Source organism: Pogona vitticeps, chromosome 2 (assembly GCF_051106095.1).
Source record: "Pogona vitticeps strain Pit_001003342236 chromosome 2, PviZW2.1, whole genome shotgun sequence".
Taxonomy (NCBI): Eukaryota; Metazoa; Chordata; class Lepidosauria; order Squamata; family Agamidae; genus Pogona; species Pogona vitticeps.
In genome coordinates this window covers 300,112,705-300,135,211 of record NC_135784.1, presented here as the reverse complement: position 1 = coordinate 300,135,211, position 22,507 = coordinate 300,112,705, and the positions used below count along the sequence as shown (strand labels likewise).

The 22,507-nt window shown below is 40.6% G+C and overlaps 1 protein-coding gene across 2 annotated transcripts in view; it reads left to right on the top strand.

The window, feature by feature from the left end:
* Nucleotides 1-22,507, top strand: part of DCC (DCC netrin 1 receptor) — a 1,127,120-nt gene that overhangs the window by 548,178 nt on the left and 556,435 nt on the right. For both annotated transcript variants that reach the window (XM_078384133.1, XM_072992925.2), the window contains exons 4-5: nucleotides 12,452-12,602; nucleotides 15,340-15,476. In XM_078384133.1, the coding sequence (XP_078240259.1) occupies nucleotides 12,452-12,602; nucleotides 15,340-15,476 (288 nt within the window). The remainder of the gene's footprint in view (nucleotides 1-12,451; nucleotides 12,603-15,339; nucleotides 15,477-22,507) is intronic.

The following is a 22,507-nucleotide window of genomic DNA, read 5'->3' as shown; positions in this document are numbered from 1 at the left end:
CTTCCATAAAAGGTTGCTTCATTGTGTCTCTACCACTCTTTTACAGTACGTCCTCACAAAGCAGTATATAATAAAAATATTTATAATATAATACAATAGTGTTAGGAGGAATGCACAATGAAGACAGAATCAAGTAAAAATAGGTGAAGCAACGGAATATGAAAAGTTAGTCTCTTATGTCTGATCAATATCTCTTACAACAGGACACAGAGAATGCCTACAGAAACAGTTCTAGCCCTGCAAATCTGTTTAGATGGGAGAAGAACTTGATTCTTCTGCCAAAGTAGTACTGCCATCTATTGCTTATGGCAAATACACAGGAGGTTCTCAACGTGAAGTGTAACTATATCAGCAAGTTTAAGCCAAACTCTCTTAACAACTCACTTTCCATTGGCACCAAAGTAGAAGTATTACTTTCATGGGATATTGCATGAGATAATGTGTAAAACAGCAGACGTCTGGCCCTTGTTCTATAAAATCTGTGAGTTGCCAAGGGATCCAACTCCTTCCATGGATTCTAATATTTCCTTTTACTTTTATCTCATATAAAGGACTGCTAAAAAATTGATCTATTCCCTACTTGTTCATATTTCAATATCAAAGGAAGAACCATATGTCTTACTTGGAAATTACGGTAGAAGGGCAAGGGGTCTTTTCCCGTGCATCTTAGTTACCTCTTCTTGATACTAAAGCATCTGGGAATTAAATACTTCGAATTCTCAAACTGTTAAAGTATTCATCCCAACAAACTTAAATCTGCTGTTTTCTCATTATAACACTGACATGAAAGGTGAGAAATTTATGTTCACGATGGTTCTTCCTGGTTTTAATGATTGCATATTTAACTGTGATTCTTAGGTTTTTGGTTTTTTAATAATATAAATTCTCTTAATAAAGTCGGATATAATAGTAAACCATAGTTTAATGGTATGAGGATGACTTGAGTCCATCTACATCTTTCCTCCTCTGAATATAGCTTAAACATGAATTTGAAAGTTTTGATACTCTTTTTTAGATTAAAACACTTCAGCACCAAGCTTGGAAGAGTTACTTTTTTGGGGGTCAAATCCGAGAGCTTAGACTCCTCTGCTCCCAAGCTTGTCCCTTTACCACCTATCCTCCCTTCTGTGGAATGGAAGCAAAGCAATCCATCAGCTCCATGGATATGTGGCATGGAGACAGAAGCGGGCATTACTTTCAAAAAAAATAGCCGTTCAAGTTCCAAGTTCTGTATGTACCACTAAATCCCTCAACTGAGGTCAATAGATGTGTAATTGGATGTTCAATATTCTCTTTTCATTGAAATGTTTCCAAGGTACATATGTACTGCTTGTACAGAACAGTACATCATGAGAATCAATCAATATCACTCAGCAGATTTTTCATAGTTCGAGGCATAGTATACCTAACAAAGTTTAACAGATATAATGTTGGCTTCGGACTGTCTGGCAAATATTTCATTCATAACTACTCCCTGCCTTTTTATGTAACCAGCACATATGAATAAAAGCGTCTTTGTTTAGAGAACACTACCAACATTAACCTTTTGTCTGATTATATATTCTTTACACTTTCCATAATGTAGGGTACCATGGGTAGAACATTTTACAAAAACCATTGTTTGTATTTAAACAAATGGAAAAGTGTGTGCACTTGTAGAACAGAAAAGACTAAGTTTTTGACTCAAAGGTCCACTCCCTTTAGCTTTAAGCCCCTCATCCAATTGCCGGTCCCAAGCAGAATGGGCCAACTGAATCAATGGGCTTTGCATAAGTATTGATTTAGCATTCAGGAATGTGGTCAATGGGTTTGCTCCAGTTGGAGCGATGAACTGTATTTAGACTTGCATATTTGAAATAAGTTCATCACTATTGGCAGTTCTTGAAGCCAAATGTTAATTTGTTTTGAAATTCAACTTCAGTTAGTTTGCAGAGCAATAAGGAGCAGGCAAAGAAGAATTAGTCCATGATGGAAGACCTCTCACTTTCCAAAACTTTGTCAGCTTGGTACAGACCAGGGCAAGAGAACACACTAAAATTAGCTCTTGTCTTCTCCTTTTGCTTATGTTTCTTCAACGGATTTTGGTAAGAACATCACTTTTGGTAAATCCAGACCAACCCTTCCTTTAAATATTCCAGAACGCCATGCTTTCTCTCTATCTAGTAATGGAGCACTAGAGAGAAAGAGCGAAGGAGCAAAAAAAAAAAAAAAAAGCCCCTCTGGAAAAGACAATACTGGTGGGAAAGGTTGAAAGTGGCAGGAAAAGAGGAAGACCAAATATATGATGTACTGACTCCCTAAAGGAAGCCACATGCTTGCATTTGGAAGACTGAGCAGGGCAGTTGAGGAGAGGACATTTTTGAGATTGCTCATTCCTAGAGGCACCATAGGTCGGAAGCAACTGAATGTCACATAACAACAACGGAATAACATATAAAAGATGGGGGAGGGGAAAATGCCTAAGTATCTACCTATCGCCTGTGAATCGGCAGAAAGATAAAAGGGAGAGGGCTAACCTCACCTGTTGAAGAAGAGCGTTCCATAACGTGAGAGCAGCCGCAGAGAAGGGGCTCTCTCATATCCCTGTCAAATATGCCTATAATGGCAGTTGTGAGGGTTCAAGAGTAACCTCAGGCTGGTTGGACACAAATACAGGATGCTCAGTTTTTTGAAAAACAGAACTGGGGTTTATTGGAACATCAAATAAGTATCAACATTAAACTTGTCATTGTTCTTTTCTCTTGACGCCAATGGGTCAAACGAGGGTGTCCATAAGTCTTGTAAAAAGGAGTTATAACTTGGGTCATACCAGGGTCCTTTAGAGAATGGGTTAGTCTCACCCTGGTCCTTAGTATCAATGTCCACGTCAATCAGGGGTAGTGTCTCTTCATCTCCCCTCCCAGGGTCATAGGGGTCGTTTCCCTCTGCATAAGGGTCCCAGGGTCCAATAAATACCTCCTCCGGCGAGCCTCCTCCAGACGCCATGCTCTTCTTTCTCGTTCCTCCCTTTCCACTGCCTCCTTCTCTTCCCTCAGGCGCCTCCGCCACTCTCTGGCTTTGGATTCGCCCCAATAAGATGGTTTAGGGGTAAACCCCTTCTATGCCTATAATCAGCCTCCTCTCGAGGCACTCTCACCTTCTCACATCTCCCTGTCCAGGGATCCTCCACCCATATTAATTCCCAACCCCCCCCCGGGTATATTGTCCCGCTCTCCTTTTATATCGCCATGTCCCGCCTCTACCAACGGTCGCTCCTTCACCCTTGTTCCCGCCTTTTCTAGCCCTGTCTGGGTGGCCACCAACAATCTCGTCAAACCCTGTTCCAAGTCACAGGTGTCTATACCCTGGTGCCTGACCACGACACAGGTAGCTGTAGATTCCATTTGGGTCTCCTTTTCTCTCTTAAAGTAGGACGACACTCTGGCGAGCGCTTCTATAGCCTCGCCTCGGGTCTCACAGAGATTCTGCTCCAGATCTTAAGGGCTGGGAAGGCTCATGGGGGAGGGGGAGATACAGACCTTCAGATAGCTTGAGCCCAAACTTTATAGGGGTTTATAGGTAATAACAAGCACTTTATATTGAGCCCAGAAATACACTGGTCATCAGTGCAGTTATTGCAACAAGGGTGTTACATGCTCCCTATATAATACTTAAGATCACAGTTTTGCTCACCTCATGCAAATTATGCAGGTTGTGCAAATAGAGTAAGGTATGTAAATCCACTAAGTCAGTGGTTCTTAACCTTGGGTTACTCAGGTGTTTTTGGACTGCAACTCCCAGAAGCCTTCACCACCAGCTGTACCGGCTGTGATTTCTGGGAGTTGTAGTTCAAAAACACCTGAGTAACCCAAGGTTAAGAACCACTGCAGTAAGTCAACAGCATTGGAAAATGTCTGACTCTCACAAAGTAAGAGGTAAAAGTGAGGACACTTACCCTCTCCCACAACTACGAGTTGCTCTATTACCTCATTCACAGTGGAGTTTTTTTCCCTTGGATTCTTAGCCCATTTAGCCAAAATACCTTCCTGTCCATTTCCATAACCATCTTTTGCCCAGAAGTAGCTCCCAATCTTGCCCCAGTCCCTGTGACATCACAAGGGCCCTACCACCTCCACCACCACAATAACCTCAAAAAGGACTTCGACTTTGCCATCAAAAGAGATGTGGTCAGATTTTGGTCCTGACACCTCAGGGAATGGGGTACTGCTCACTCTTACTCTATTTGGGGCAATCTCTAGGACAGATTTCCGGTGTGCAAGTGGAACAGTTTCAAGTTCTATGGAGCTATTTGTTTACTTAGATATCTACTGATATCAAAGGAAACATTAGACATGTCAATTGTTTGATTTTTTTTAAAAGAGGTCTAATAAAGGTGTTACATTCTTTTACATTCATGGCAATAAGTGTTATTATTTTGGCTAACGTTTCATATTTGCTAGGCTAGCAGGTTGCTCTGGAACAAAATTCTTGGAGGGGGAAAATAGAGGTAAAGCAAGCTGCTGGATCTGCAAATGCCACCTGCTGGTCATGTTAACACATTGCAACATTTTACATAATAGAAATCAATAATTTCAATGTTCTCCTTTGTTTACTTCCATGCTGGACTTTCAGCTGTGAATGTCATTGTACAGTGATCTTTCCTCCAGACTCAGCAGGACAGCTGCCTAATTGTTTTGCAGTGACTTTTCATGAACGGCCATTCAAACATCATTTTAAAAACATATTGTAAAAGGGATGTGGTGGCGTTGCAGGTTAAACTGCACGAGCCTCTGTGCTGCAAGGTCAGAAGACCAGCCATCGTAAGATCGAATCCACGTGATGGAGTGAGCTCCCATCGCTTGTCCCAGCTTCTGCCAACCTAGTAATTCAAATGCATGTAAATGCAAGTAAATAAATAGGTACCTCCACAGTGGGAAGGTCACGGTGTTCCATGTCTAGTTGTGCTGGCCACGTGACCATGGAAACTGTTTACAGACAAACACTGGCTCTACAGCTTGGAAACGGGGATGAGCACCATGCCCTACAGTTGGATATAACTGGACTAAATGTCAAGGGGAACCTTTACCCTTTACAGGGCTGCTTTTTCTACAACCCCTTTAATTATTTTAATACATGATACATTGAAAATTTCACATCTTGACAACACAACTCGTTGCCTAAACCAGAGTCAAAGAGGATGTAGCTCCAAAATGCTGAACTTCAGCCTCTCTCATATCTTGGTGATACCTATGGTGGCTGCAAGGAGCTGCAGATGAGCAACGTCAAAAGAGCCACATGTTCCTCATCATGATCTAAGCCAACACCAAGAAACTCAGTGTTCTTAGCAGGCCTTCAGTCAATCCCATTTTTCAAAAGCAGGCTTTCAGTCCCATGGAAAGTAACCTTCCTATTGGAGTTATCTCTGTATTGAACTAAGGTACAAAAATAAGCCACCAATCATGAAGAGGTAGTCTGTTGTGCTCCTTCAGTGATATTGCTCAAAATGCACAACAGTAGATGGCCTGAGGGTTTTCACAGAAGGAGGAAGGGTGTAATGGGTTCCTCTATTTAATCACATTTAGGAATGACCAGTATGAAGCATTCTGTCTCATCAGTGTCATATTAACAGCATCTTTCACACACCATTGGTAGTCTGAAAAACAGGTTTGTAAACAATGAAATCAAATTTGAGCTGGACTGGTCCATGGTATTTGTAGATTATGTTTCAGGGGAAATTGCAAATGTGACAAGATAACTTGCCTTTAGCGGAACAAAATTGCCTGATGCACTGCCGCTGAAAGTAATTCAGGGCAACAAGAAAGCTGTGTATTTCTCTAGCAAAATGAATCGTTGCATTGAATGACTTGTTCAGCTTCCACACTTCTGTGTATTGTGAATCAAAACCAGTGCTGACAAATGAATTTCCCTTACCGGGTGTGATTTATGTTTCGGAGGAGGCACCGCCAAATTCCATAAAATATCCCACCTCCCAAAGTATTACACAGTAGAAGATAATTCCTGTAAAAATGTGGTAAATGGGCTGTCATTATTTCACTTCAGTTCAATTGCAGATTAAACACCTCCTGAGGTTTTTCAGCATTGTATTATTTATACTGATGTAAAACTCATCTTTGACTTAATTAAAAGAATTGTGGGCTGTCTGTTTGGTTCCCTCTTTTCCCTCCCCATAGTTTTTCTATTTTCACAACGTTCGTCTGGCAGTATACGATGCAACAGAGTGTAGTATATACAAAATAGACTAAAATAACAAAAAAGATAATATTATCCTGGTACACTTCTGAGGTGGTGCTTCTAGAGCAGCATTTCCCTACCTAGAGGTTGTGATCCCCGGGGTGTGTGTGCAAACTCTTCTCTCTGTGTATGTATGTGTCGTGTGTCACCTTATATGTGTTGTAAAGGTAAAGGTTCCCCTTGACATTTAGTCCAGTTGTGTCTGACTCTAGGGGGCGGTGTTCATCCCCATCTCCAAGCCGTAGAGCCAGCGTTTGTCCGCAGACAGTTTCCATGGTCATATGGCCAGCATGACTAAACATGGAACATCATTACCTTTCCACCAAGGTGGTACCCATTTATCTACTCACATTTACATGCTTTCGAACTGCTAGGTTGGCAGGAGCTGGGACAAGTGGCGGGAGCTCACTCCGTTGCATGGATTCGATCTTATGATGGCTGGTCTTCTGACCTTGCAACACAGAGGCTTCTGTGGTTTAACCCGCAGTGCCACCACGTCCCTATGTTTGTAGCCCTTGTTAAATAATTTCTTCTTTGACCTTTTGCAGCTGCATATTCGAGTTAGCATGTATGTGCATGTATGAGAAACAGACCCTTTGGGGGAGAAAGAAGCCTCTACTATCTGAGAAGGGACGACTTTACCCTATTAAAAAGGCTTTTTTAATGTAAATATGGTGGGGGTTGCACATTACTTGGCTATTATAAAAGGGCATCACAAGCCAAAAAAGGTTGGTAACCACCATTCTAAGATAATCTAACGCAGATTTGGAATCTGTAGGAAAACATTGACTTTGCCCCCTGGTTTACACAGATCTAGACTTCACCTCACTAATAAGAAGTTGGAAAAATTCTCATTCCTGATGCATTTCAACAAATCCTATCTGCATTTCCTTCCAGGCCTCATTGCATACCACGTTACAGAACTGTGTTTGATTCTTCCCACATTGAAAGTTGTACAAATCTTATTTCCACAATGTGCACACGTTTACATATTTTATACCTCACATTCCCACCCCCATTGATTAAAGCTTGTTTCAGCATGGTGGGGTTTTCTGTTTTTACTCTACCTACATTCTGAATACCTTCTGAACTGTATGCCTCCTCATTTCAAAGTGTGTACACCCCACGGGCCTTGCAGCTTTTAAGGTGAAGGATGATTCTTCTCATAATGAATTTCACCAAGTGTGACAATCCCATTTTTATAAATCCCCTAGTATTATTTACCATTTGTACTTACCAAAGTATCTGAGGAATGAGGATTAAGGTTCAAAATCCCTTCTCATCCCTAGGAATATAATGTTTTGGGACACCTACGTTTGCCTCCAAATTCTGCTGCATGAACACCACACACTGGTTCCTGTCTCTGTTATGAACTAAAGGATTCTCAAATAAAGAGAAGACTCTACCCAGTTCGCCCTGTTCAGTCAGTCTTTAAGCACATTAAAAGGGGGAATGTAGCAGATCTGCCTGCACCTTCATAGTTTATTCATTATGTCCCTGTGTGGAGGGGACCTTATGAAGAGGTAAGCCTCTTCTGTTCCTGCTGTCCTCCCACTTGGTTAAAAAAATTAACCATAGAGACTGCTGGGAAAACTTCCATCCATAAAGGACTTTTTGGAGGGTCGTGCTCCCCATGAAGAGAATATCAGAAATTCCAACTTCTGGTGATGTTAGTCAGGTCCCTTTCTTCACGCATTTATTTTCAGCACCCGGATAGAGCTAAACCAGCTCAGCAATCCACCTTTCCACTGTCAGTTCCATTTACTTTTTTCCTGACATATGGTCTCCGTTCAAAATTAGAGCTGAGGAATAATTTAAGGATCTTCCGTTGCCTACCCTGTCACCTTGAAGCAATTAATTTGAAATAAATCTGCCTGTTGTCAACACAACATTTATTTTTAAGAAGGGGTGGGAATGGGGAAGAGAGAAAAAAATTGTGAGGAAAACCAGACCGAACAGCACATTGTTTGTAAGAGGAACAACCACTTTGACTATTTTCTTTTTTTAAACCTTGTTATACCGCCACACAGAAACAAAGTACCTCTACAAGACCTGCAGCTGCCAGTCAGGGTTTGGAGCATTCATTTTAAAAAGGAACTTGTCGGATTCCTCAACATTCACCTTGGCCGCTAGGCCATCATTCCTGATGACAGGACAGTAATTTCTTGTGCTGCTTGTTGTAATGATCCACTATCATTACTGTTTCTGTTACAAAAGCAAAGCAAAAATAGCGAAGTGTGCTCCTTATGTCCCACCCCATATCACTTAAAACACACTCTGGGGAGTTTACAATTTTACTACGCAGGCTACATATTGCCCCCTGCCCCCCAGAAAGCTGGGTACTCAATTTACTGACCTCGGAGGGATGGAAGGCTGAGTGAACCTCAAGTCAGCTACCTGAGATTGAACCCGGGTCATGCGTAGAGCTTTGGAAGCAATACTGCAGTTTAACCACTGCACCATGAAAAATGCAAGAAGATGCTCTCTAACACATCTCCTCATCTTTAGCAGTACAAAATACGGATACAGAATTAACAACAAATTAATTAACAAATTAAATCAACATTGTATGTATTCACGAAGGCTTTCACGGCCGGGATCTAATGGTTGTTGTGGGTTTTTCGGGCTTCTTGGCCGTGTTCTGAAAGTGGTTCTTCCTAACGTTTCACCAGTCTCTGTGGCCGGCATCTTCAGAGGACAGCAAACTGTGCTCTGGGTAGGTTTGAGAGTGGGTGGAGTATTTATGGCTGTGAGAAGGCTAGTTTGTGAGATAGGCTATTGTCCTGGTCAGGAGATGGTTGACTAGTGTGTTTTGTTGTGGCTGTATTGTTTTGATAAGGAGGGGAGATTATCTGTCCCTGTGGTTGATGGGTGCCATTAGCTGTTTTTTTGTGTGTGCAGTAATCCCTTGACCTTGTGGCTGGGTGGAGTTCCTTGACCTTTTGCACTCTGTGTTTTTGAGAGCTGGGAGCCAGGTTTTGTTGAGTTTCAGACATTCCTCCTTCCGGTTGAAGTTTTGTTGATGCTTGTGGATTTCAATGGCTTCCCTGTGCAGTCTGACGTAATGATTGCTTGTGTTGTCCAGTATTTCAGTATTTTGAAATAGAATTTCATGTCCAGTTTGTATGGCAGGAATACTTTGTTTGTGGGTGGCTGTTTTTCTTCTTCAGTTCGGTGTTGTTTACTTGGTTTGATGGCTCTTGTGATTTCATTTTTGGAGTAGCCATTTGCCTGTAGGGCCCAATTCAGGTGGTCGAGTTCAGCATTGAGAAACTGAGCTTCACAGTTCCGATTTGCACGGTCTACCAATGTTTTGATTGTGCCTCTTTTTTTTGCCATGGGTGGTGGTTGGAGTTTTTGTGTAGGTACCTGTCTGTGTGGGTGGGTTTTCTGTAGACCTTGTGTCCCAGTCGGAGGTCAGTTTTGCGTAGGACCATGACATCTAGGAACGGGAGTTGGCCCTCTGTTTCTTTTTCCATGGTAAATTGTATATTTGGATGGATGCTGTTGAGATGGTTGAGAAATTCTTCCAATTTTTCTTCACCGTGACTCCAGATTGTAAAGGTGTCATCCACATATCGGAACCAGACTGTGGGTGCGAGGGGTGCTGAAGCCAGGGCAAGTTTTTCAAAATGCTCCATGTAGAAATTTGCTATAACCAGGCTGAGAGGGCTGCCCATGGCCACTCCAAAAAAGAGGCACAACCCACAAACAAAGTATTCCTGCCATACATCAAAGCGGTCACAGACCGCATGGGGAAACTTCTGGAAAAACAAAACTTACAAACAGTATTCAAGCCCACCACAAAAATACAACAAATGTTACGGTCAGCAAAGGACAGAAGGGACCCCCTCACCACTGCAGGAGTATACCGGATACCTTGCAGTTGTGGCCAGGTATACATTGGAACCACAAAACGAAGCATCCACACCAGAGTCAAAGAACATGAGAGACACTGCAGACTAAAACAACCAGAAAAATCTGCAGTAGCTGAACATGCCATAAAACAAACTGGACATGAAATTCTATTTCAAAATACTGAAATACTGGACAACACAAGCAATCATTACGTCAGACTGCACAGGGAAGCCATTGAAATCCACAAGCATCAACAAAACTTCAACCGGAAGGAGGAATGTCTGAAACTCAACAAAACCTGGCTCCCAGCTCTCAAAAACACAGAGTGCAAAAGGTCAAGGAACTCCACCCAGCCACAAGGTCAAGGGATTACTGCACACACAAAAAAACAGCTAATGGCACCCATCAACCACAGGGACAGATAATCTCCCCTCCTTATCAAAACAATACAGCCACAACAAAACACACTAATCAACCATCTCCTGATCAGGACAGTAGCCTATCTCACAAACTAGCCTTCTCACAGCCATAAATACTCCACCCACTCTCAAGCCTACACAGAGCACAGTTTGCTGTCCTCTGAAAATGCCGGCCACAGAGACTGGTGAAACATTAGGAAGAACCACTTTCAGAACATGGGCAAGAAGCCCGAAAAACCCACAACAACCATTAAATCAATGTTGCTTTTTCGTGACACCGTGCAAACGTTCAGATTTTTCTTGGCAAGAAAATACAGCTAAGCAAAACGCCAGAATTTACTTCATACTACCTTGTGTGCCTGATAACATTTACTGTGTCTTACATCCTCCTAACTCTACAAAGAAATAAATCCTGTTGAATTCCAGGGGACTGTGACTTACTATTCTGAGTATACATGATAGGATTTGACTTCAGATTGAAGTAACAAGCCAACTCCTCACCCTGAAGGTTTAGGGGATAAATGTTCACAGTCCATTCTTTTGTTCTATTGATTTCTTCTGGACCATAGTTTGGGAGAGGAACTCAAAGCAGGGATGGGAGAGAGGAGAGCAAAGAGGAAATGAAAAAAACTAAGAAGTCCTTCTACATCACCTTGGAAAAAGTGCCTAGTACCAATCATCCTGTTTGTTCAAAGCTTGCAGAACAAAACTTTATCCACAAAGAGAGGGAGGCAAGTTAGCAGCATATCATGATTCATCCTCAATATTCTTCCTTCCTCCTCCTCTCACTGCTCAGCCCAAGATAGTAATTAGTAACAGACAGCCATTTTGTTCTGATTTCACTGTAAATATATAGCCATTGCAATTATAAGCAAAACAGTAGTTTTGTTTCCAGATTATTGCTGCAAAATGTAACTTGTTACAATTACAACTCTGTACAAAAGTGAATTATTTCCAAGTTCTTCTCTCAGCCTCATTAAATGCATCACCCATCCTAATCACATAACATTACTGTCAGCAGAGTAGATGCATTTTCTGAATAAGCGTATCAAGATTAGGCATAAAATGAAGCCTATTCAAATTAAGCATAAGATGTCAGCTTGATATGGATTCATTCATGAATATATCCCATCTAGTTTCTGCTTTTTTTTTAAAAAAAAAAAGGTGTGAACACTCACATTTACTTGCATATAAAGTTTCTTCGAGCTGAGAGAGATCTACCACAAAAGTTGAAATAGATAGGGCTGTGGGCTCACAGGTTGGGAGTTTAATTCCCCAATGAGTCTCCCTGGAAGACAGTCTGCCTGTGTAACCTTGGGCAAACTGCACAGTCCCAGGGTTAACGCTTATTCTCAGTGTGCCCCCGGAAGAGGGGAATGGGAATCCACTTCTAAGTACTCTGTACCTAGAAAAGCCATAAATATGAAATAAATTGATGGCACGCAGCAATTATTATTTTCAAGAGTCCTCACCAACAGCTGGGACAATGAGACAAATAATTCTCCCCTTCCACCTCAAGATCTCTTTATTTTGTATAAAACAGCCACGTTTTTGTATAAAATAGTGATGCACACAAACATAGACAACAAGCACAAAAAGAACTGGCTGATTATTAGGAAGGATCATTCGGAAATAACTATGTAGAGATTCAGATTCTTGAAGAACGTGGCAATCATTCTGAGTCTGGAAAATTCATACTATTTGCACAGTTCACAAATTGGGCAACTCTTTAAATTTTTTGGTGGGGGGCAATTCTTGCACAGAACTTTATTCTTGCCCATGCAGAAATGGGTGAGAATTTGCATCCTTTATACGCATATACATTGCAGTGATATTAAAGATTCCCATAGAGAACATTTAAATTATATTAAAACAAATTGTGTGATTGTTATTATGTCATAACCAAGGTTTCTTCTTCCCCTGCCCCTCTCTTTCTTTCACAGATCCTGGGTTGCACAGGCAACAATTTTTCCTGCAGAGACCATCCAACGTCGTAGTGGTAGAGGGGACGGACGCGGTGCTCGAGTGTTGTGTTTCTGGCTATCCACCCCCAGTGTTTACATGGATGCGAGGAGATGAAATGATCCCGTTCAGGTATTTAGCCTGTGATTTTTTTTTCCAAGGTATATTGCAGGGCAAAACAAAGAAAGACTTCTGTCCAGTTTCTTTGCATCTGAACAGTTTTGTCCCTTATGGGTGCACTGTTGTTGAAAAGAGACAACATGGAAAGGCAGGCTGTTCTTGTGCACCAGGGCTGTAACTTGGCTGGGATAACTGAGAATTGGCCCCAGTGGCACAGAATGCAGAGGGCACCAAAAGGGACATGGGAATGTGCTAGAGAGAGTTAGGAAAACATCTAAGCCAAGGTAGCATCCTGCATAAAATGCTTCCAGACAAGACCTCTCCAGCCTGACTGAGCAACAATCTCAGATTGTTGCACACCTGGCCGGTACCGTTGTTGGTGTATGGGGACATTCTCCAAATTACTCTCTGCCCAAGGCTCACAGTTCTGAGTAAGTGGTTCTAATAACTCTGAACATGATCCATATCCTGCCTCCAACTCAGTGAGCCCTGCAAGGGGAAGACTCATTGAAACCACCAACCAACCGGAAAGTGTCTGCCCGCAGTTACCAGCCTTACCGTTCCACCCAACTCCCACACAGTCCCTCCAGTGGATACAAAAGGCAGCCAAATCAACCTGAACCAAAGCTTAATAAATTTCCAAAGATAATTTACCGCATCAGCCGAATTATCCTAGAATTAAGAAAAAAAATGAGTTGTTGATTGATTGACTCTGAATAAATTATCTTCAAATACCAACTGTCACCAGAAGTGTTACAGGATTGTATCTCACTTTGTTCTAGAAGGAGTAGCGGAGAAGATCCGTACTACAAATGTGCTTTTTAAACTGACCGTTTCTACTATAATACTTGTTTAATTTCTTTAAAAAATACTTGTATGCTCACTGTTTTATATACAGTGGTGCCTCGCTTAACGATTTTAATTGGTTCAAAAAAAAACATCGCTATGTGAAAACATCGTTAAGCGAAACACCATTTCCCATAGAGATGCATTGAAAACTGGATAATCCATTCCAATTGGAACGGATTACCATCCTTAAGCGAAAATCCACATAGGAAAAAACGTTAAGTGAAACCCATTGAAATGCATTGAAGCCTATTTCAATGGGGGAAAAAAATTCACAAAAAATTCAAAAAGACTCAGAACAAAGCCAAATTAAGTTAACGAAGGTTTTATTAGGTGCACTAACGATTCCAAGCATTTTAAACATTTTTTAAACATTTTAGAATATTTTAAAAATAGCAAAAACGGGGCTGTAAAAAAAAAAACGTTAAGCGAAACAAGGCGACCTAAAACTGTCATCGTTAAGTGAAGCATGGTCCCGAAATTGTTAAGCGAAAATCGCCCATAGGGAAAATCATTAAGTGAAGCACAAGATTGCTCTGAAAAAGCCATCGTTAAGTGAATTTTTCGTTGTACGAAGCAATTGTTAAGCGAGGCACCACTGTATTGTCTTTCAATTGTTGTAAGCGGACGAGTCCTTTTAAGGAGAAAGGATGGTAAAAATATTTTAAATAAATAAATACATGCATGCACACACGCACGCACGCATGCACGTACGTACGTACGTATGTACAGTATGTATGTACATATGTAATAGATAGATAGATAGATAGATAGATAGATAGATAGATAGATAGATAGATAGATAGATAGATAGATAGATAGATAGATAGATAGATAGATAGATAGATAGATAGATAGATAGATAGATAGATAGATACATACATACATACATACATACATACATACATACATACATACATACATAGTGGAAATGAGCAATGGCTGTAGAGCAACCATTATTATGCTGTTCAGCACAGGATGATGTGCGTAACTGGTAAACGTGCAGCTTTAAACCCATCCATAATACATGACATCAGGAGGGAAGGTGGGTACCACACATTCTAAAGAGGAAGGCAGCAAGCCAGAGATACCCTACACTGTCTCCATCCCTGCCTCTATCTAGATGTATATTTCGGAGGGTTTCTGGAAGTTGAATCATGGCAACAGGACTTCTTTCTTATTAGGTTGAAACGTCATCCCTAAGTAGCTTCTTCGGTCTGAGGAGAGTTGGTAGAAGATCCCTGATATATCCTCCATGTTGGTTTCACTTCCCCCTGGTCTGAATAGGCTGGTTAGAATTCAGTTAGTATTTAGAACAGAGGGAAGCGAAACCAACGTGGAGGATATATCAGGGATCTCCTGCCGACTCTCCTCAGACTGAGGAAGCTACTTGGATGAGTAACAAAACGTTTCAAGCTAACAAGAAAGAAGCCCAGCTGCCATTACTCAACTTCCAGATAACCACACCTGGAGGACTGAGAATTTGCATGGATTATAGAGGGTGACACGTGACTTATGCTTATTTGCAATCTCAGCTCCCGAAGTGACTCTAAAGCTCAGCCATACCGATTGAATTCTTTCCCATGGAAAGCCCATTCAGTTCCTTCTCTACTTCTCTCCCACCATCTTGATAAGAGTTTTGTATTCTGATGAGCTTTCAATCTACTTACAGGGTATTTAGATTTTTTTTAAATGATCCTTATGTTGTGAAGTCATTTGTATTCATTGATTGCTCATTTTATATCAAAGTTAATGAGTATTATACATTGCTAGGAGCTACCTGGAGTTCTGTTTAACAGTGAGCTTGGGGAGAGGCATATAAATCTCCTAAATTACATAGAAGAAAATAGTGGATGATGTGCATTGCCTCGTTTTAAAAACAGCTGCCCTGTCATTATTCCAGGTCGAAAAAATATTCATTACTGGCTGGCAGCAACTTATTGATTTCTAATGCAACAGATGATGACTCTGGCACATACACATGTGTTGTCACTTTCAAGGAGGAGAACAGCAGTGCTTCAGCAGAATTATCTGTATTGGGTGAGTACAGAGACCTATTATCCTTTTCAGTAAGTTAAGCAGAATCCTGCAGTTTCCTTTGTCCTTTTGATTTCCTTGATTGCATTGTTTTATATATTGAAAAATATTTCTATAGCCTTATTAAACACCACAAAAAATGAATGGTGTTTTTTTTCTGAGACAAAAATAAAACATGAACATCTGTATTGCATATGTTTAGAGGGAATGCTAGTGAAGTCTGTTCCAAGAGGTGATGCTGCTGATATGTCAGCTGAAGCTAATGCTTTTGAGTTGTCACATGATTGCCTTGTGGAACGTTAATGTACCGTCACATGATGTGAAATTTTATACACTTGATTGTATTTGACTTGTGGCTATAGTTTCAGAAACAATGATCTTCTTTTATTTCACAAATGGACACTGGATTTATACCTTGGAGAAAACATTCTACAGTTTCATCTCTCGGTACTTTGTGACAGGAAAGGCTTTCAAAATTACCTGAAAAACGAATGGGACTTTAAAAACAACAATAATAAAAAAAGCTGCTGTGTGTTGATTTGAGACTTATCACAATACAGTCACTGCTCTTGCTAAGTAGGATGGAAAAAGCAGAGTAGAGATGTCTACGCAAAATATTTGGACTACAAATTCCCATAATTCTCCTTTCTGGGAGCCCCAGCTGCAGAACCCAGACTTTATGGGCACCTAAGTTGTGCTTTTCTAGAGAGAAAGCCCAGCTGGAAAAGGAACCTACCCCAACCGTTGCTGGGAAACTGCCTTTCAAATAAAAAGCTGGGCTTGCTTATCTAAGGCACGAAGCCTGCTAGCTGGGCTTTCTCTCTAGGTGAACACGCTTTAGGTATCTGGATCCCCTAAGTGGGATTCCCAGAAAGGAGAATTATGGAATTTGTAGCCCAAAAAAATCCAAAATGTATTGTCTATGCCTCATCTAATTGATTCCCAGGTGCCTTATGCCCTCTTTCCTCCACATATAAGGAGTGTTATATGTTATATTGTTAGTGTTATACGTAAAAACTAAATTAACAAAACAAATCCAATAATAATAATAATAATAATAATAATAATAATAATAATAATAATAATAATAATAATAATAATAATAATAATAATAATAATAATAATAATAAAAAGATGATTATATTTTAATGTGAGCTTTTGTGGACATGTCCGCTTCCTCAGACATAATGAGAGATCAAACACGGGTTTGTTAGTGATTGGGTAGGTCCCATGTTAGGATGCAAATTGCTCCACATATTAGCATAAGTTCCTTGATTTTTGTGTGTTAATCTGTGTTTATGCCTAACCACTTTCTGCTTCTTAGCAGTCATATCTCTTCCCCCTCCCCCCGGCATCTATCTCAGCTCATTAGCTGATGTAATGTGCATCTTAGCTCAATTTTATTCAAGTGCTTCTTAGACCTTATAGAGATTTCTATCTGATTGAACTATTTCCTGAGTTTATTACTGGTTTCTTCTTCCCATCAAAATGTTCATCAAATTATCAGGATAGCTTTTTTGTGTGTGCAGGTGCCTGTTTGCTACATTTCCCTCTTTTTATTTGAAATTTGCATTACATAAATCACCTCACCACTCTTTTGGGGGTGAGTGGGGGCTAGATATGCTAATTCCTCTGAAACTAGAATTCTGACTCCTATCCAGAAGTGTGCCCCTTTTTTTGCTTTGGAAATGTAAATAAATCCAGAATAGTCATTGTCTGAAATCCTGGTGAAGAACCCTACCTATCATGACCCATAGGCACTAATCTTTAATTTAGAGTTTTCCACTCCCCCCGCCCCCTGATTCTGAGATTCCTTGGGGCGGGGGGAGTGGAAAACTCTAAATTGTGAGTTTGGTGTGGTGGGGTGTGTATATACATATATACATATAGAGATCCCCAAGCATATAGAGATTCCCAAGGAATATATATACATTCCTTGGGGATCTCTATATTAAAGTATATATTAAATATGTATATGTTATGTATTAAATATGTATACAGTGGTGCCTCGCTTAACGAGCGCACCGTATAACGCCGAAATCGCATAGCGATCCATTTTTTGGGATCGCTAATGCGATCGTTTACCGATGGCCCCAATGGGCGAAAATCACATTGCGAAGACCGACAATCAGCTGTTCGGCAGTTCTAAAATGGCCGCCGCATGACCCAAAATGGCCGCCGCAACCATTTTCGCGCCCTGCCCTCGCTTACCGAGGGCGCGAAAATGGCATCGCAATGAGGAAACATCACATAACGGTGAGCAAAGAAGCCATTGGAATGCATTAAACTAAGTTTAATGCGTTCCAATGGCTTTTTCCATCCCGTTTAGCGATGTTTCGTCATAGCGAAGGTTGATCCAGAATGGATTAACCTCACTATGCGGGGCACCACTGTATATTAAAGTATATATTAAAAGCTCTCTGACACACCAGGATATATATTGGTATTTTTTTCTACTATTCTATCTGTTGTAACCAGAGGGATTTATTATAAGATATTCCATTCACTCCCCCTTCTTATCCTGAGATTTCCAAAGTCTCTCCCAAATTGAAAGGGATCTCTAGGGAGCCTCAGCATCTGAGGGGAAAGAGAGATAGGAAACTTTAGATTAAATTAAGACTAACATCTGTGGTGATGTCATTCGCCTTTATGAGTTCACTGTTACTCTACAGGATTTCAGCCACTGAAACCCTAAGACTCGTCTGCTTGTTCTTGGAATGTGCCAGAGAAAAGCTGCTTTTCAGCATAAATTTTAGTGTATCGGGTGAATCAGGGTGCGTAGGTTTATTCTCCTAGAAATAGCATTAAAAGTTCCTTCTAGAGGCCCATTATCAGGCGTCATGCATAACAGAATTGTTCCCTGACATTTCTATGCAAGAAATAACAGTGCTTGAGAAAACCCTGCAGAAACACTGTTGTTTTCCTGCACCACCTGCTGAGCAGTAAAGTATATCACTTTGCCCTGCTTTGTTCCTTGTACAAAACATCATCTTTTCCTTTGGATAATTCATTAGCCAGTAAGTGCATTGTTTGACAGAGATGTAAGGGGAATGTCTCAAATCTGGGATCAAAGGCTTCAGTTTGGCAGAGTGGCAGCTTTTCATAGAAACATTAAAATTCGAGGTAACTTGTGTCTGTGTGTTGTGTTTTTTTAATTACCAAACAATGTTGAGTTCTCGTAGTATTTTTCCCCAAGATTTATGGTACCATATAGATAATGCTTCTTTGAACAATAAGCATGATATCAGTGTAATGCTTATTTTTCAGGCTTTAGAACATACACATAAAAATGCTTTCATTAGTGACTAGACCCCTAATTTGGATTAGAAGAGATTTCATGCATGCCTAACAATATCCTTTTGTTAAGCCACAATGCAATGTTATAGAAATTATGCATGGTGGAGGCTTTCAGCATCACTGTTTCCAATGTTTTACTGTTTCTATCATGACAAAAATACCTGTTTAAAAAATGTTGTTTTGCAGAATATCTTTTTTCTTTTCTCTTTTTGGTATGCTTCCTTTGTGTGCAATTAAATACAGGAGCTGGAGACATGTACAAAGTGTTTATGTGGTGAGGAATCTTTTGTTTAGCAAGGAAGTTTGGGTTATGATCGGCCAAGATATTGCATGGACCATGAAAGCCCTTAAGATTCTTGATTCTGAATGCTTGACTCTGAGTCTACTCTTCCATCCATCTGCAATACATCTTCCTAACAAAAAACTCTGCTCCTGGGGAAAAAGCTGTATCTTTCTTACAGCCTCTTTTGGTTTCTAGGAAAGGAGAAGGTAGATTTTCTCCGGTGGTTTAGGCTTTTACAAATAGTACTGGGGGTTGTCTCCCGTTAAACCTCGAAGCAAAGGGTTAGGGAAGGGGTGACTGGTGGACCAGAACAGGGAAGTCCCAAATTTCCCAAAATTTCCATGGAATAAAGTAAGTGTAAAAAGGAATCTTTCTCAATCTCCCTTCCTCCTTCTGGCATTCTGTAGCAAGTGCTTCACAACAGCTTCATTACAGTGGACACTTGATTTACAGATGGCTTGACTTACTTTTTGAGTTACAGACTTCTCTGGCCGCAAAATTTAGATTTGACTTGCAGACTGAGATTTGACTTACAGACCAGAAAAAAACCAAAATGGAACAAAAACGGCCTGTTACGGGATTAATCGGTTTTCAATGCACTGCAGGTCAATGGAGACTTGATTTACAGACTTTTTGACTTGAGAACCGCCTTCCAATACGGATTAAGTTCTCAAGTCAAGACCCCACTGTATTCCCCCCGCCCGCCTGAACAATTTTAGACAATTTCCCCCACTGACTACAGGGTTTTTTTTGTTTGATTTGTTTTTCCAATGTGTTGAAGGTAGGATACTGGAAGCCTGGATTCATATCTCTCTTCAGCTATAGAAACTAATGGAGAGAAAGAGAAGCAATGGTAAACCACTCCCTGAACCCTATTAGGCTGCTCAGTAACTTAAAAGCTACTTGATGGCAAATAACAATAATGAATGTGTTCTACATGAAGCTATGGTTGAAGAGTGTTCAGAAATTTCAACAAGACCAAAGATCTGGGGTCAGTTGCAGGAAACACCCAACCTGTGGCAACTTTAATGGGTTAAAACATTGTTTTCAACCACAGTCCAATGACTTCCTAGATAACATATGACAAGGCAATTTGAATGACTGTTTGAGCCTATTTCAATTTTAAGATCTTCAGGAGATGCCCTTCTCTGTGTATAAGCAGCATGTGTGTGTGTTGTAATTGTATTTCTGCATTTATTGGAATTTTATTATCAGCCGTTTTGACTTCTGGCAGAAGTGTGACAGTGGCAGTATCATACCCAATGAGGTCAATTTCAGGTGCAATTATTGCTAATTGAAACATTTTCCCAGTACCCCCTGCCCTGGGGACCTGCAATATGGTAATATTGACTTGATGTGTTGTGAACTGCCCAGAGAGTTTTCATTCTAATGGGGAAGTATAGTTGTAACAACAACAACAACAACAATATTGCTGCAGAAGAACAAGCGCTCCAAACCATTGTGATGAAAGCTAAGATCCAAGGAATTAGTGCTAACAGCAAATGTTGACTCTGCCAAGAAAAAGATAAAACTGTGTCACACCTCATATGTGAATGTACAAAGATCGCACAGATTACAAAGTTAGACATGATAGAGTGGCAAAATTAATGCACTGGTCATTATGCAAAAAATGTATGGTAACTTGTTAGAGAAGGCATCAGAAAATGATGGTCAAGATTTTGTGGGATTTCTGGATCCAAACGGATAGACACCTTGAACATAATACACAAGACATGGTAGTAATAGAATGAAGAAATGTCTGGATCATTGACATTGCAATTCTCGAAGATGCCGGAGCTGAAAATAAAGAATTGGAAAAACTAACAAAGTACAGAGGTCTGGTAATTGAAACATCTCACCTCTGGAAGAAACACACTTCATTGATCCCTGTAGTCATTGGGGCTTTGGGAACAATATCAAGAAACTTCACACAATACCATAAGCAGTTGCAGATCTCAGAAATCATACCATAAGAACTACAAAAAACAGCAATATAGTGGTGCCTCGACTTATGAACTTAAGTGGTTCTGGAACTCCAGTTGTAACTTGAAATGTTTGTAAGTTGAAGCACCATTTCCCATAGGACACCCATCAATCACAGTGACAGATAATCTCTCCTCCTTATCACAACAATACACCCACAACAAAAACACAATGATCACCATAATCACCCATCTCCTCAGGACAAAAGCTTATCTCACAGCCATAAATACTCAACTCACAAACCAACTGCACCAGAGCACAGAGTGCTGTCCTCTGAAGATGCCAGCCACAGAGACTGGAGAAACGTTAGGAAAAACAACCTTCAGAACATGGCCAAAGAGCCTGAGAAACCCACAACAACCCTTAGATCCCGGCCGTGAAAGCCTTCACGAATACACATTACTGTTGGTTCACCTGATTTGTTTGGACCCACCTTTTCTTCTAAACTTATATCAGACATATCTACCACTTGGTGATCAAGATGTGATTATTATTATTTTTTCCAGAGAGGTAATCATAGTAGTTTGTTTCAGCATACAAAACCAAACCAAAGAAAAGCAAAAATTAGTGTGGAATCTTTGTGGTTCTTAATCTTAGAACTGCTGAGATGGAAGTGACCCTGTGGACCATTGAGTTCAGCCCATCAAGGAGGGAACCGAACTCCCCACCTCTTGCTCCACAGCCAGATGCCTAAACTACTATGCTATCCTAACTGATCCCATTCAGTATTAGCTTTCATGGGCTGAACAAGACACGTGAGGCCGAAAAGTAATTGCACACGTGGCTCTACCTGTTTAACAGACAATCTGTTGTGCTTCACTGCAGAAAAAGGGTTGAGCAAATGATCATGGGCCCAGTCACACACTGTGTGACAGATGGCGAACAAAACATGATTGCTCTGACATGAGCCGTTTTCGTCAGCTGGCTTTTGATGAGTACAATATTTAGACCACAGGTTTATATAGACAGTATATATACTCAGTTGGGGAGTTTAGTGACCTAGGGAGATGGGACACAGAAAATGACAACTCCATTGTGAACGTTGTCAGTGAACTTTCAAAGTATCGATTACATAAACAATCTGGCAATGAGCCAAGTAATAAGCTTGTCTGTCAGCTAGAAGACAGTGTTTAGGGTGTCATCTTTATAAGTGCAGATAGAATGACCTTTTGCTCACGGACTGTACTGAGATCAGAGTTTTGCCAAAGAAAACAACTTTTAGCTACACACAAGGTTATAGAGAAAAATAGTTTATTATTATACTGTGCTTTAAATAACCCCATTTAAGCCTCTAGATGCACAATGAAATGTACGCGGCTGTCTCCTATAACAGCTAAAGTGGGTTATATACATAAACTCTAGTGTGCATGAGTCTATTAAATAAAATAGACAGAAGACAAAATCCTAGTAGTTATGCCTACCAATCAACATTCTCTCTAATTGTCATCCCTGCTGTGTGGGGAACCTCGCC